The 15,620-nt window shown below is 39.7% G+C and overlaps 1 protein-coding gene across 1 annotated transcript; it reads left to right on the forward strand.

Annotated features, from left to right (window-relative positions):
- The first annotated feature begins 438 nt into the window (after nucleotides 1-438).
- LOC117832785 (serine/threonine-protein kinase SBK1-like) lies at nucleotides 439-14,235 on the forward strand. Its single transcript, XM_034712058.1, has 4 exons — nucleotides 439-605; nucleotides 9,263-9,518; nucleotides 11,309-11,511; nucleotides 12,040-14,235. The coding sequence occupies exons 2-4, from the start codon at nucleotides 9,347-9,349 to the stop codon at nucleotides 12,850-12,852; spliced, it is 1,188 nt and encodes a 395-aa protein (XP_034567949.1). The 5' UTR covers nucleotides 439-605; nucleotides 9,263-9,346; the 3' UTR covers nucleotides 12,853-14,235.
- Nucleotides 14,236-15,620: the final 1,385 nt, after the last annotated feature.

Below are 15,620 nucleotides of genomic sequence, written 5' to 3' on the forward strand. Positions count from 1 at the left end.
TATCTTATTAAATACATGTTATTTGTCTTGTTGTAGATGTGTTATAATTTAAAAATTATATTTAAGCATGTTATCACTTCATAATACTGAGGTTAATGTTTGAATTATTGACTATGTGGTTTGTTATTATTGAATTTAGCGAAATTAGGTGTGTTATGTTATCAATAAATTATTTCCTGTTTTTATTTTGGAATTGTGCTTATTGAAAATGTATAAAAAAAAACTAATAATCAATGTCTTGCGTGTTGTTGACTTGGATTATAGTTCAGACAAACCTTAAGTATTAGGCATAGCCAACATGGAATCAACCATTCTCACACTCTGACAGTCGATAATGTAAATTCCCACTGCGCTTGAAGGTACCATCATCGCTTTGATTGGCTGGTAGCAGCGGTGGGCGGGGCCTACTGCGGTGTGTGCAGACAATAAAGAGAGTCGGGAGAGAGAGAGTGACAGACAGACAGTGGAGGAGGAGGAGGAAGATCTTCATCATAAGCGTGAAGAGGAAGAGAAGGGCAAACAGTTCAAAGATCTCCGACGCTTCCTCTGTTAGTCACAGGGTCACGTGGGGTCTTCATGGACTGACAGATTCTACATTTATACAGGTAAGACCTGATCAGGTGTTCAATCAATTAGCTGATTAGTCATGCTCCTTTGTCTTCGTTAAGGTGTTGCATTCAGAGTGTATGAGCTGATGTCTCTTTATTGTGTCTGTGTATGTCCATGTATGTGTGTGTGAGTGTGTGTTTGTGTGAGTGTGTGTGTGCAGCTCTCTTACACATTACAGCAGGACTGATGCTGTGTTCAAAGGCAGCACTCATAATTCTATTTATTTAAACTGCTACATTTAAAAAATAAATAGTCCATCATGTTTAATTTGAATTCCTCCACACAAAGTTAAGCACTAACACACTGAGCAGAACAATAGGTAAGCTCAGCTCTCCTGCTGCATTTGAACACATCTTTCTGTGGTTTTCTACGGTGCATTTATTGATCAGCACATTTTTAAGGATTCTTCCCACGCACACACGCTCACGTACACACACTCAGCTGTACTTGTGTGCACATGAGCAGCACGCCGTGATGATGATGATGGTGGTGGAGATGGAGATGGAGATGGTGATGAAGCTTTGTGTCTGCAGAGCTGAGTCTTGTCTTTGTGCTGTGAACACACTGTGCAGAGAGTAAACACTGAAGCTGGCAGCAGATTCTGAAAGCTGTGATTTTTTTATTTGAATGTTAATATTTATATTATTGTGTTTGCAAAAAGGATTCTTCTCTTTTTTTAGAACTGCAAAAAAAAGAACACTTTTGTTACATACTGTGCAGAGACGATGCCTTCAGGGCTCTCAGCGGGTTTATTCATTAACTAGTGAGCTGAATACAGACAGATATCTTATAATTACCTGTTTCTGAATCTAGGCTTTGTGCTTTTCAGTGTTAAAATTCACTGAAAACTGATGTCTGTAGGTTTAGGATTAAACGGATGTTTACAAAATCTGGGAATTTGCCATTTATAGTATTTTTTCAGATAAATTAGAGACAGTTTTGTCTAACATAGAAGAAGTATGTAACAAAATAAAAAAAACCTCTACAGTGGAGGGGTCAGTCTTTCAGAGAAAATATTGAGCAATCAAATATTCAATTTCCTACATTGTTATGAAGTGCACCCTATTTGTCTTTTCTGTATTTATTATTAGGACTTTGGGTCAGCCGCTTGTTGGTTTTCAAAATAAAAGTCTCTATCAGCATGCCAACATTTTAGCAATGACATATTGATGCTAGCAAGGTATCACCCATACTAGGGATGCGTGCGTTAAGTCCACTAAATGATTAAATGTCGGCATCAGAGCTACAAGTAATTACAAAAATATATTTGTTTTATATATATGAAGGCCCAAAATGCCAGTCCCATGTGGTGCTGTAGCACAGCCAAGCGGCAACCTCCGGTCTAAAAATAGTCCAATGCGGAAGTGCTAAAAATGCAGTTCATCGAGGATCCACTTGAGGCTGGCTCCGGAAGTATCGGAAACCACATACACACCAATTCAAAAAGGCTGCTCTTTACAGCAGAAATAAACATGTTTACAGCCTGGTACTAAAGACGAGTGTAGTCTGGATAGCTAATTTCTCGATCGTTTCACACTGTATGGAGGGTGAATTTTTTTTGTCATGTGGCAATTTTGAAGATATTGAGATTACGAGTCTTCCATAATGAGAGGCACAGCTGACTTGATTGACAGGTGGGAATACTGTAGCTGTTGACTAGGAGGCTCAAACTCCGCCTCTTTACGTCACAATCGCTCAACAGCAGCAATGTGGCTGCCGTCAACGATTGACCTCAAAACAGCACTTCAGAAACGGATGGATGACGTCACGGATACTATGTCCATATTTTATACAGTCTATGAGCGCACCCCCATTCCACTAGCTTGGGCTGTTAACAGCAACTGCAACAATGCTATGATGCTCAACAATCGAGATGTTAACAAGCACACATAACAGACAGCACCTTTTAACATGGCACAGTTTGGTAGTATTTTGATTTAGATAATGTAGATAGAGTTGTATGTTGGCTGTGTTAGCTTAAACTGGCATACAACCACTTGACCAAAGCAATGTGTAACAAGGGTAAGCATTTGAATGTTCATCTGCAGGAGACCAAAGACTGGTGGTGCTAGCTCTGCTTATGTTCGCCACGCTCTGTAAACCAGTTTGACATTTACCAGCAGACTCTTAAATCTCGTGTTTAGTTGTGTTAAAAAAAAATTATGTTAATTTCTAATTACGGCTGATAACCTTTGGACTTTACCTTTTGGCTACCTGGCTAGCTAAGATTTCAATTTCTGTTTGAACGACCAGGAAATTAGTTGCTTCGTAAACATTCTAATGCAAACTGTGATGAACATTTGATCTCGTGGTGGTGCTATGTCGAAGTTTAATGGACCACTTAATCAATCTTTATTTGTATAGCACTAAATCACAACGAGCATTATCTCAAGACGCTTTTACAAACAGAGCAGGTCTAGACCGTACTCTATGTTATATTTTTAACAAAGACCCAACATCAAGACAGGGTAAGACTCAGTCTGATCTCATCTTAATCCACCATGAGCAGAGCACTTTGCAGTATTTAGCAAGTTACAGCAGTAGGACAAACTTCCTTTAACAGGCAGACCTTGAGCAGAACCAGACTCATGCTGGACAGACATCTGCTTCGACCTTAAGTAGTCAAATGAGCAGCTAATGATTTAATCTCAACATATTTCACCATAAAATGTAATTATCAGCCGCATGATGTTGCTGAAGGGAAAGTCAGATGTTCTCCAAAAGTCTTGGTTCATCCTCTGGGTGTCATGAAACATGTCCAGAATGCTATGGCAACCCAACAGCTGTGGGTATGTTTCAAATTGATGACACAGACAGGCTGTTCACATAAATCAAATACTGTATGTTCCTCATGCAAGCACATAAAAGAGTCATTAAAACTCATATACAATTTACTTTCCTGATGCACATGTCACTCCAGTCCTCCAGAGCCTAATTTACCAAAAAACAAGTCTCTGTTTCCGCTCTGTGTAGCTCTAAATGACTTTAATATGCAGTCCGATGTGTCTCAACTTGTAAGCAAGTATTCATTCAGTATTTCTTTAGCCAGTAGTCATATTGATTTCACATTACTGAAGATTAATAGGGTTGATGTTTCACAGGTCCATGTTGGCCTCAGCACTAATGAGGAGCATTTTTTCTTGCAGAGATCATTACTCGGCACATTAGTCAGCTCTGTCACCTTATGCTTGGTGTGAGAACGACACGTGATGTTCATGATCAGGGCTTTATTGATCCTCCGTTTGGAGCTAACACGTACAGAGGACGGCCGGTCTATGGATGACTTTTGTGTTTTAGAGCGCTCCAGATTGTGATCAGTAACAGAACATGGCAGCATATTCAGGGATCATCTGGGACCATGAATACATTTAGAAGCAGGGCCTAAATTCTGAAGCTAACTGCATGTTGGTGCATGTTGGAAACAGGAGCGATGTAATCTCAGTTTCTTTCCAGTTAAACTCTGCCAGCATCTCTCTGTTCGAGCAGTGATTGATTTCCTGACTGTCTCTGCGGGGACCGCGGGGAATAACTTTGCAGGAGTCAAAGTCTGCTTAGAATAAAAGTTTGCACAGCCTTCACTGTCGAGGTATGAAGAAAATGGTCGGACTTTTAGTTATCTTCATTTTGTGTGAGTGTGAAATAAAACCAGTTTCATTCTTTAGGATGATCTTCTGCTTGTATTTCTCTTTGTGTTTTAGTTGTAGAAAACTTGTTTTTAGAAAGATGGACTCTAAAGAAATGAATAATTTGACATGGGTTTTCATATGGAATGCCCATAAAGTTATAATATTTATTTCATATGCACACCTTATAATCTTAGTAATGAGGCATTGTGATGAAATGATGTATTGTACTTTTTTTTAATTGTATAGTAACAACAAATAAACTTAGCTAACACCTATTTATTAAAGTTTGTTGCCTTATAATAGGAGCCCAAACATACTGGTTTAACTTGACCAGTCACAGCCTCACAGTCACGACATGCGCTCCAGTGTTCCAATAAATGTCGGAATAATATGCTCATGGTTTAACTCTCATTAAATCCTGTTCTTAGCCATTTTGATTTTTTACCAAGTAAAGCCCTGGTTGTAGAGTTTCTAATCTCTTTTTGCTAATCCTTTTGCTAAGAAAACTCCTTCTGCTTGCTAGCTTACTCACTGCTAAACTATACCAGTAGAGTTCTAAATGTGAACACTTTAGGGTGAATGCTAAATGTTGACTCAGTTTTTTTATTGTTGCATGAATCCAACCCAAGCGGCAACCTCCGGTCTCAAACTGTGAAGCCCATGCGGAAGTGTTATAAATCCAAATAACTTAACATAGTTGTAGGCTAAGAGGTTCAAACTCCGCCCCTTTACGTCACACTCTGCCTGGTTGAGTTCCGCATTTCCAATATGTCTGCCGCCGTCGATTGGCTTCAAAACAGCGCTTAGGAACAGATGGGTGACGTCACGGATACTACGTCCATATTTTATAGTCTATGATCCAACCCAAACACGGGCACTAAAATTCAGTAAAAGATTAAAGAATCTTGTTGACACTACTTCAGAATCAGCCAAACATTACTCATTGTGCCTTTTAATAACAGCTAAAAAACAACAGGCGTTTTTATAACCCACGAAAAGCAAAATGGCTCAAAGGAACAATTCAAGATGCAACACAGATGACCTGACAAACATCACAGACGGCTGCTGTTGTTCGAGGACAAAGCAGATAAAAAGAAAAGGTCCATAAATAAACATCATCTTTGCCCCCTCGTGCTCCATTTCCACTCTCTCCTCCTCACAGGTGCTCACTCACCTGCGCCTGTCTGCTGCAGTAGGAGGTAATATTACCGCGAGGTTGCGTCCTAAGCTCCAGCTGTGCTTTCATTACAGTCGAGCATTTCTCTGACAGCAGAGACAACATGGTGCGCCTCCTCCCCCCCATCAGCACCTCCGGGGAGCAGCGTTGGCCGGGTCACCCCGAAGAGGAGAAGCAGGGGCTGCTGGGAACTGAACAGAGAGTGTGTTAATGAGAGCCGGGGTTGATGGTTTGATCTGCTGACTGTTTGATGTCATGGCAGAATGAGAAGACAGACGTGGGTTGTGATGATCAGGAGGTTCAGAGGAAGATGCTGAACATGAAAGAGGTCATACTTCACACATACATGTCAGAGTTACCATGTTATTCAAGCTAAGAGTAAAAAAGAGAGAAGGAGTCCTTTTCCTCCTTTTGAAATGCTCTCTGTTTTCAGCTTCAGTTTGAGCACTAATTAATCGGTCAATATGAATATATTTTGATAAGAGCAACACTGACTGGCGGTCAAATGAACATTCTATGAATACTGCAATCCTGCCAAACGCTGCTAATTGTATCTAAGCCAATTTGATGACAAACCTTTCATTTCTGACACACTTCACAAAAAAGTACCCACTTGTTATGTTGATGAAACTCATACCAAAATAATATCTTAATAATAAACCCAACATACTGTATATCGATATATATATATATAGTTTTAAGCACAGACTATAAAAAGCATGGACATTGTCTCTGGGATGCCACCCATTAGTTTGAAGCCCAATGATGGTGGGCGCCATATTGGAAATGCAACCAAAACACAGGCAAAGAGATGGGCTGTTTTTCGAAAACCGCCTGCTTCATACTACCTATGTATGTACTGCATACTGCGTTTGAAGGTAGTATGTAGTATGACTGCTCTGTTGGATCTGTTTTGCAGTGTGCATGGTCAGGCGTCGCTGGATTTTCTGTTTCGGAAAGCGGAAGTAAACAACGGCCAAGCTGATAGAGAAACTGCTTTTTTAACATCCACTTATGATTGTAGAAGTTAAGAAATTGTTTATATGGAATGTAATCATTTTCACATCACCTAAAATTATGCATACTGAGAAGCTTTCCCGAATCAGTACAACTTTCGGGTAGTTTTGGCATACTGCAGATTTTGCTCTTGTTCACATACTGCATACTACATACTGAAGTTTGGCCAAATCAGTACGTACTGCTACTATAGTAGGAAGTTTTGAAAACAGCCATGGACTTCCAGACCCCTCTGGAAAAAAGGTAGATAACACACCCTCTAATTTATGCCTTTGCCTTGTTGAAATCAGTACCAGCTACATGCCAAACAACATATTTTAAACGTGTTTGATTTTGCTGTAAAAATAAGCATGTTCACATCGAACCTAATGAGGATTTGCAGTTTTTTGCACGTCCACATTGACTTCACTTTTTAAAATTGTATGCTGCTGCTTGGTTTTAAGCTGTCAAAGTTAGGTCTGATTCTGTGAAGATTACAAGAGTTAGATAAAAAAAACACGAAAAGACAATTTTTCTGTCACTCCTTTTCATTCCACAGAAACAGACTGAATTATCTCTGTTTGGTTTCATTGTTTTCACATGCTAAACTTGAGCTCTGTGCAAATACACACAAACACACGCACAAACACATTCAGACAGCAGCACAGATGGACTTCCTGTCTGATTTAACAGTGTCTCAGCCCCGATAATGAGAGAGGGTGAAATTCTGCAGCACCATCAGAGCTGTGAAGTCTGTCCATCATTCAGAGACGAAAGGAAGAGACGAGAGGGTAAATCAGCTGAGGAGAAGGGGAGGCGGGAGAGATGTATCAGCTGAGGATGGAAACATCACATCAAAATTAGGAGTTGATTAATGCAGCAGGGTCATTAATCAACATATCAGGATCTGCTCTGCAAACATGAATACTTTAACTTCCCTCAGATCGTATTTTACTTTTTCACAATCTGTTTATTTGATTAACTGTCTTTACCTGCCTTAGCCTTGCTAACCTCATTTAAAACATGCATACGCATGTTTTAAATGAGGCTCTTGTCTCTAACTTTCCCATATTCACACCTTCTGTTCAGACTTGTTGTTTTACTTGAGTTCATGTTGAAGGACAGAAAAAAATCTCTCACACAGAGTCTGGATTGTTGTTGTGAGGTGAAAACAAGAATAACAACTACAAACAGCCAGGAAGCAGCGATGGTATAAATAATGGAGGAAGCAGAAAAATCAAGTGTTACCGTGCTGTTGCATGTTTGTTTGATATTATCATGAAGGGTATCTCCAAAAGGCTACAATAACACAAACTGATGCAAAAGTCATGTTAAATTAAACAAATAAGCTGTGGTGACTTCTAGAAGGTCTCATCTGTCACTCAAAGAGGCCATGCCCCTAATTAAGCGTAGCTTTAAGCCTTAATATAACTTAAAAAGGTGAGTCACATAGAAGTTAAGAACCCCACAGTTGTCATGAAAAGAGAAATAAGCTAAAGAGAAAAAAATGTTTTGTACCAGGCTGTAAGCAAGACATTTCTTCTGTACAGTTGAACACTTTAATATGGGGCTCTATGGAGATTGTCTCACTTTTGGGACCAGCCTCTAGTGGACACTCAAATAACTGCAGTTTCTGACTGGTCATCAATGACTTTGACGCTGGAGGCCACTTAACACTGTAGCTCTCTCTTGGCAAGATTTGACGGAAATTTTAATTCCGACTAACTGACTGATCTACAGGCAAGAAAACATTGAGAAAACAGTCAATATTGAGCAGGTAACATGGAGGAGTACAGGATCACTGAGTCTGCAGGTTAACTTTGTGTGACTAACACTAGCAGAGCTAGCACCACCAGTCTTAACGTCCACGTGCCTGTGCTGGTTACATATTGCTCCAGACAAGTAGTTTTATGCCAGTTCAACTTACATGCTACTAATTAATTTCCATTTTCTGGATCAAATACTGACAAACCATGCTGCACTACGTGATGCCAACTGTCATCTGTGCTAGTTTACATCCGGGTAGTAGAGCTTTGTAGCATTATGGCTGTCCCCTTTAACCAGAGCTACCGCCCGGGCGAATGGTGGGTGGCTGTGCTACAGCTTAGTCACAACAAATGAATGGCATTTCAGGTCTACAATAACCAAAATATAGTAATAACTTGTTTAACAGACGAGTAATTCTGGTGCCGACTAGCAAGGTGTATGCTCCTGTAGTGGACTAAATATAAACATCTATAGTAGAAACACAAGTTAAGTGTAAATACCTCTTGTTTGAAACACCGTATATGAAATTAAAACTCCCACCGCCTCAGATTTGACTCTTCAGATAGATATCTTTATTGTCATTGTACGGTGTAACAATGAAATTCGGTAGGAGCAGTCTTCCAGATGCCTTAAAAGAAATAAGACTAATAAAGTATTAACTTTATTAAGAAAATAAACAATAGAATAAGCATATAACTTCACAAACTACACAAATACACTGTCTGAAATGTACAATAGGATAAATATAAAGCTATATAGAAATAGATAATAGAATATACATAACAGTTTAAAAAGTATAAACATTAACAGTAGAGTATGTAAAGATTCTAAAGATTCTGTTAAGACTGCTGATAACAAACATTGAAATAAGCACATTTCACACCTCCATGTTTTCTCTCCTCTGTGGAGCCTTTTGGTTTAATATTTTTTCTCATGAACAAAGTAATGTAATGCTTTTTTAAATCCTGAACATATAGTGATCTGATGATTACACTTCATGGAGAACAAAAGGGGTTTACAGTGGGGTGTGTCTGTAATCATGGGAGGATACAAGTCACATACTGAACCTTTTATTTCCTTCCTCCAGGCCAGGAACCTCCACCTCAGACCGACCCCGTCCTGTTCGTCTCAGTCCCCCTCGGTCTTCTTCGACTCTCCTCCGTCCTCAACAATGACTTCCTCTCCTCACGGCTCCAGGGCCTCTATGGACATCCTGGATGAGCTGCAGCTGATCGCGGCTCAGAACCTGGAGAAACTGGACCTGAACAAATACTATGAGGTGGTCTGTGAGCTTGGCAAGGGCACATACGGGAAGGTGGATCTGGTTGTACACAAGATCAGAGGTAAACACTTTACAGAATATAAATGTAAGAGGTTTACTCAGTGAGCATAGAAATGTGCTCAGGTAAAGTCCTCTCTTATCTCTAAGAGATAGTATGTATTTTTTTAAAGGCCTCCTCTCTGCTGTGATTAAGTGCAGGCAGCTTAAATTCAGCACTTAACTAATACAAAATCTGTTCAACCTTTTCGCATTAAAAGCCCAAATGTCGACCATCTGCTGCGGTTTGTTAATGGTTTGTTTTTTATGGAGCACAGCTGCAGACACACCAACGTACAGAGATTAAATCTGACCTTTTTCAGACTGTTAAATGTGCAGCTGAAGGATGCGTTCAGGCCACAGTGTTTCTGTGGTTTCATGATGTGTGAAAATCATCTTTACAGAGAGAACGAGGGAAGCTTTAACTGTGGGAAGATGCTCTGTGTAAACTTGTTATTGAATATAAAAATAAATGTTAAATACATTTACAGTAGCTGTGTTAATACAAATATGAGACTCATCTTTAAAAGTAAGAATCTGACAGCTAAATCAGATTCAATCTTTGCATTGAAGATTAAATAAATTTAGATCTCATATTAACACTAAAGTCGGGCTGCAGTGACATTTCATTATTTTGTTAAGAGTGATTATCTTACAGGATTCAGCGATTCAGCTGCAATTTTATTAAGCAAAGTTAGTTTTGTTTTGTCTAATTTGAACTCTAGTTTAATAAGAGGCAAATATCATACACATCCCTATAATACATAACACATAATCCTACTAATTCAAACATTTGATTTGAGCATCTGACTCATCAAAACTTTTTGTCATGGCAAATGTGATCAAAGGCAGCATGTCGTATATCATCGACTGACACCTAGCCTTTCTAGTGGTTTCAGAGATAAAAAAATAAATATACAGAAATAGTCACGATTTGGGTTAATGGTCTCATTTGATTGTGCAACTCATAAATACGCATCAAATAATAGCAGGCAGAATCATTTTCACAAGATAACTTGCTGCTGCACAGAAGATGACTATCTGAGGGGACAGCTAACATCTAACTCTGCAGACTGATAATGTTGCTGAGGTCATCATGAAGGTAAACTCCTCTTGGAGTATCATCAGATGAAGAACAAACAGTCAGCTCTCAGTTCACCTGCTCCACAGAATTAAAACCCACAGAGCACTTTTCAGAGCTGATCTGGTGCTATTGGAGAAGACTCACCACACTGACAGGCTGACAGACGGAGAAATACGTGGCAGATCTCCAGGTTATAGTCTGAATAATGCCAGATTAACTCTTTAATGCCTCACTGCTCATCACGCTGTGGGAGGATTGTGCAGAGCCGAGCTGAAAAATGACCTTTCACTGTTCCTATTCGGATGAACATGTTCTGAAGAGTCCTTTTAAGGGTTTAATATCAAGAGAAAAGAACACAAAAAAGACTACTTTTTTTATCTTTATTTCCAATGGTTATATTGAATCTCTCTGTGAGGACTGTTAGCCTCACCTGAACCACAAAAAACAGAAAACTGAAGCAGCTGAGCCATAATCAGGTCTCTGTATGAACACATTCAGTTTGTTAGAGGTAATACAAGTTTAAATCTCCTGGAAACATCCACTCCATTTATTCAGGGTCAATGAATTATTCATCAAATTTCCAAATGTTTTAATTAAGTTTTCTGAACACAATTATGAGACCGTTTACTAAATCCCTGAACGCTTTAATGTACTGAAGGAAGAAAATAAATGAAATGATGAATTGAGCGTTACATAACCTACAGTTCCCTCTTCTTTTATGATTTATTCAGGCACTAAAATGGCCCTGAAATTTCTGAGGAAGAAGACGACAAAGCTGAAGAGCTTTCTTCGGGAGTACAGCGTGTCGCTCTACCTGTCGCCTTGCCCCTTCATCATCAACATGTTCGGCATTGCCTTCGAGACCGACGAGTACTACATCTTCGCTCAGGAGTATGCCCTCGCTGGGGACCTGTTCGACATCATCCCGCCTCAGGTGACTACCAGGTGTTAAATGTGATGACGTCACATGTCTCATGTTAGGAGCGTTTTAAGGCCCTATGAGAGATTTCATATGAATGTGTAGTACAACCGCAATTCCAAATAAAATGGGTCACTGTGTAAAATTTTACACCCTTATATAGAGAGGAGAGGACAGTGGTCAGAGCAGGAAACCAGGAGAGAGAGCGCAGGGGAATGACATCTGGGAAAGGTGCTGCAGGTTGGAATTGAGCCCGGGCCAAACGCTATATGGGTCCGCGATTTAACCATTAGGCTAAGCCCATAAGTTGCGATCTTGATAAAACAAGTGAAATTAACTAGTTATTTTGAGAAAAAAGAGAAAATAAAATGGATTTAATCATGTCCTTTTTAAGTGTGAACATTTTTTTAATTTTCAGAGGTTAAACTCTCAGAAACTCTCCTACTCTCAGAAAGTCCTTACATGCTAACTCGTGTCTTGTTCATGGGACTCATCACTGCAAGACTCTTGCCGAGGTTTGATTCACTCATTCTCATTCTTCAGGTGGGACTCCCGGAGATGGTGGCAAAGCGTTGCGTCCACCAGGTGGCAATCGCCCTGGACTACCTGCACAGTAAGAAGCTGGTCCACCGAGACATCAAACCTGAGAACATCCTCATTTTTGACAAAGAGTGCAGGAAGGTGAAGCTGTCCGACTTTGGGATGACCCGACAGGCAGGCTCTCCGGTGAAGCGTGTCAGCGGCACGATACCGTACACAGCGCCCGAGCTGTGTGACACATCCCGGCATGAGGGTTTCTTCGTGGACTTCAGCACAGACGTGTGGGCGTTCGGGGTGCTGCTTTTCTGCATGCTTACTGGAAACTTCCCCTGGGAGAAGGCCATGCCCGGAGATAACTTCTTCGAGGAGTTTGTTCGCTGGCAGCGCCGCCGGACTGCCATGGTGCCGTCACAGTGGCGCCGTTTCACAGATGATTCTCTGCGGATGTTCCGGCGGCTCCTCTCTGTGGAGCAGGAGCGCCGCTGCTCAGTCAAAGAGGTCTTCAACTTCTTGGGCCACATCTGGATGGTGGACACGGAGAATGGGAACGGCGGCAGCTACATTTTGGCATCCAACGCTCCTCTGGACATTAGCTCATCTTCATCAGAGGAGGATGTATTGGTGGACAGACTGAAGCAGCATAGTCTGTCCCCTGCATATGTTGCATCAAAGAGCAGCATCATGATGGACACTCACTATTCTGCCATGTCCACCAACAGCTCTCCGTCTTCGTCTGGCAGCTACGAGCGTGTCAACAGAGAAAACAATGAACGAGGACGCATTCTGGTGACCACGCCCATCGAGATCTGTGTGTAGCGGAGCTGATTAGATCTGAGGAACAACAACATGTTAGCATTAAAGAAAGTCAACTCCACATGAGAGGCTGACGGAGGAGAAGATTTCTCTGTAAAAAAAAAAGGAGAAACATGGAGGAGCAGAGGTGGCCTCTGGTGTTCAGGGCCCGCTGTCCGACGTCACAGCTTCACTTTGGATCGACTCGTCTCTGATGAAGAAGAGCTCTGAGGAGACGAGCAAAGAGACAATCAGGAGACGATCTGGTTTAGACTGCAGCACAGTCTGAAGTTCTACTTTCAGCTCTTAAGTTGTACCTCAGTTTGAAAAACTTGAATTCTGTGGGAGAACCTGAAAACACAAAAAGCAAAAAAACCTTCAGAATCAGAAGCAATATGATGAAATGTTTGAAATGATCCAGTTTCTGTAAAATAAAGAGTGAAGAAGAAGAAGAAAACTTTTTTTCAGTAAAGTTGATTTATGTGACTGATGGGTCTGTTGTGTATTTAATGTCGTGAATCATTTTCATGTTTGTAGATTTGTGTCTGTAAAGTTTGTACTTCAATCTTTCTTTAAAGTTTTTATTTTAATTGAATTTAAATTATTCAATGTCAGGTGTGAAAATTTATGATTTCTGTCACCAGAGGACAGAAGCATTTTTGTTTCTGTCTGTGAAGTTAAAATTTATTTAACTTTCTGTTCAAACAGGTGATGTTTGGCTTATCTCATTTAATATTAATCCTCCATTTGTTGTTAATCTTCACAACAGACGTTGATGGACTGTTCTCTTCTCTTGGGTGTGTTTTCCATGCTGAAACGTAGCAAACACGCAGCTGGCGAACACTCCCCACATCCAGCAGTGTTAAGATGTGAATATTTTCTGCAGACCTCACAGGAAACTGAAGCTTGATGAGACCAAGACTGAGTACAGCTGCAGCACAATAACTTCAAGGCTTCATGATGTGGCACAAATGGAAAGTACAAAAATATTATGAACAATATTTGTAAACTGCATGGTAAGTTACTTAAAATCAAAACTGCACCATTTATTAAATAGTTTGGATATATTTAGACTTCAAATAAAAAAACAGGAAACATATGGGATACTATGCGTAACATTATTCTGATACAGTAATCATATTCCCAGTGTCCTGGGTGATACAACCTGCTCTACCAATCTTTTTGTTCCACTTCTTTTTTTTTAATTTACTTTTTTTTTCTTAAATAACAAGAACAAGCAATCCTGAAATGTCAGACAAAATGGGGGAATGTACAAAGATGCAAAATGCTTTTGTGATTTGGGAAAAATATGTTGAGAAGTGGCTTTGTTTTGTGATTTTTCTGAAGTGTTGCATGAAATAAAGTGTATGTGGTGAACATTTGCTAATAAAACCCCCCAGAGAAATACAAGTTTTCCTGTTTTTCTTTTTTAAAATAAAGGTGAGGTTTATATTTTCATATAAACTACGTATCTGGAAGGTGATGCTACAGCTGGCAGCTAACGAGCTAGCATTAGCTAGGCTATGATAGTTTGCAGTTTTTGGTCTTCAAAACGAAATTTCACTAGAAACAACTCTGAAACTCTGATTTATATGTTCACTGTTAAAGAATTAATTATTTGCACAACTAACACCACAACTGTGTTAGCATCACTTTTCAGAATCACCCCAAGATACTGCTCAATATTCTTTAACAGTGAACATATTAATCAGAGTTTCAGAGGTGTTTCTGGCGAAATTTTGTTTTGAAGACCGACAACCATAAGCTAACATTGCCTAGCTCATGTACAGCTGGCAGCTAGTGAGTTACATTAGCAAGGCTATGTTAGCTTGCGGTTGTTGGCCTTCAAAACTAAAATTCACCGGAAACACCTCTGAATAATTGGTTAATATTTTTACTGTTAATTAATGTATTAATTACATTAGTTGTTATTTATTTATGTTATATAGCATTAAAACAAAAGGAGGTTAAAAAGTTATTACTACACCACAACTATTAGCATCACTTTTTAGAATCACTACAAGATACTGCTCATGATTATTTAACAGTGAACATATTAATTAGAGCAGGGGTTACCAAAGTGTGGGTCGGGATCCCCTCGGGGGTCGCGAGATACAAATGGGGGGCCTGGAGATGTCTTCCAGAATTATTATTATTTATTTTTTTTTAAGTTATCTTAAAATTGTTCATTTTACCCATTACAGTAAAGAATATAAAAATAGTAGCTAAACTTGAAATAAAACCTTGAAAATAGAAAAGGTAATGAGTTTTCTGCCTTTCTTTTTGCCAGATGACCTCTAAGTTTAGGGTTAGTGAACAGTTAATTATCAAAAGCATCAGTAGCAGTAGGTTAAGATAAGATAAGATAAGATATTACTTTATTGATCCCCCGGGGGGGAAATTCTGTTGTTAATTCATAACAGCACAGGAAACACAGACACATGCTCATATAGGTAGGCTAATTTTCTGCAGACCAGATAAATGAAGCCACATTAAATCACTTTGAGGGACAATGGGGGTCACGAGTCTTTGGCATCTATATTTTGGGGGTCACGGGCTGAAAAGTTTGGGAACCCCTGGATTAGAGTGTCAGAGGTGTTTCTGGTGAAATTTTTGTTTCATATGAGGAGCAGTGAAGAGATACTTTAGGTTACTGATCACTACAAAGAAACTTAAACCATGAGCAGTGGTGATGATGACAGCAGGGTTCAAAGTTGAGACATTTCACTTGTTCATTTTTTTTAAAAGTGTGTGAACCCAGAGCTCAGAGAAGAAGGAGAGCTGGATGAGGA

Source organism: Notolabrus celidotus, chromosome 20 (genome assembly GCF_009762535.1).
Source record: "Notolabrus celidotus isolate fNotCel1 chromosome 20, fNotCel1.pri, whole genome shotgun sequence".
Taxonomy (NCBI): Eukaryota; Metazoa; Chordata; class Actinopteri; order Labriformes; family Labridae; genus Notolabrus; species Notolabrus celidotus.

Coding starts and splice junctions, on each gene's coding strand:
- LOC117832785 (XM_034712058.1), top strand. CDS start 9,347: ATGACTTCCTCTCCTCACGGCTCCAGGGCCTCTATGGACATCCTGGAT. Junction 9,519..11,308: donor GGTTGTACACAAGATCAGAG/GTAAACACTTTA, acceptor TGATTTATTCAG/GCACTAAAATGGCCCTGAAA. Junction 11,512..12,039: donor TCGACATCATCCCGCCTCAG/GTGACTACCAGG, acceptor CTCATTCTTCAG/GTGGGACTCCCGGAGATGGT.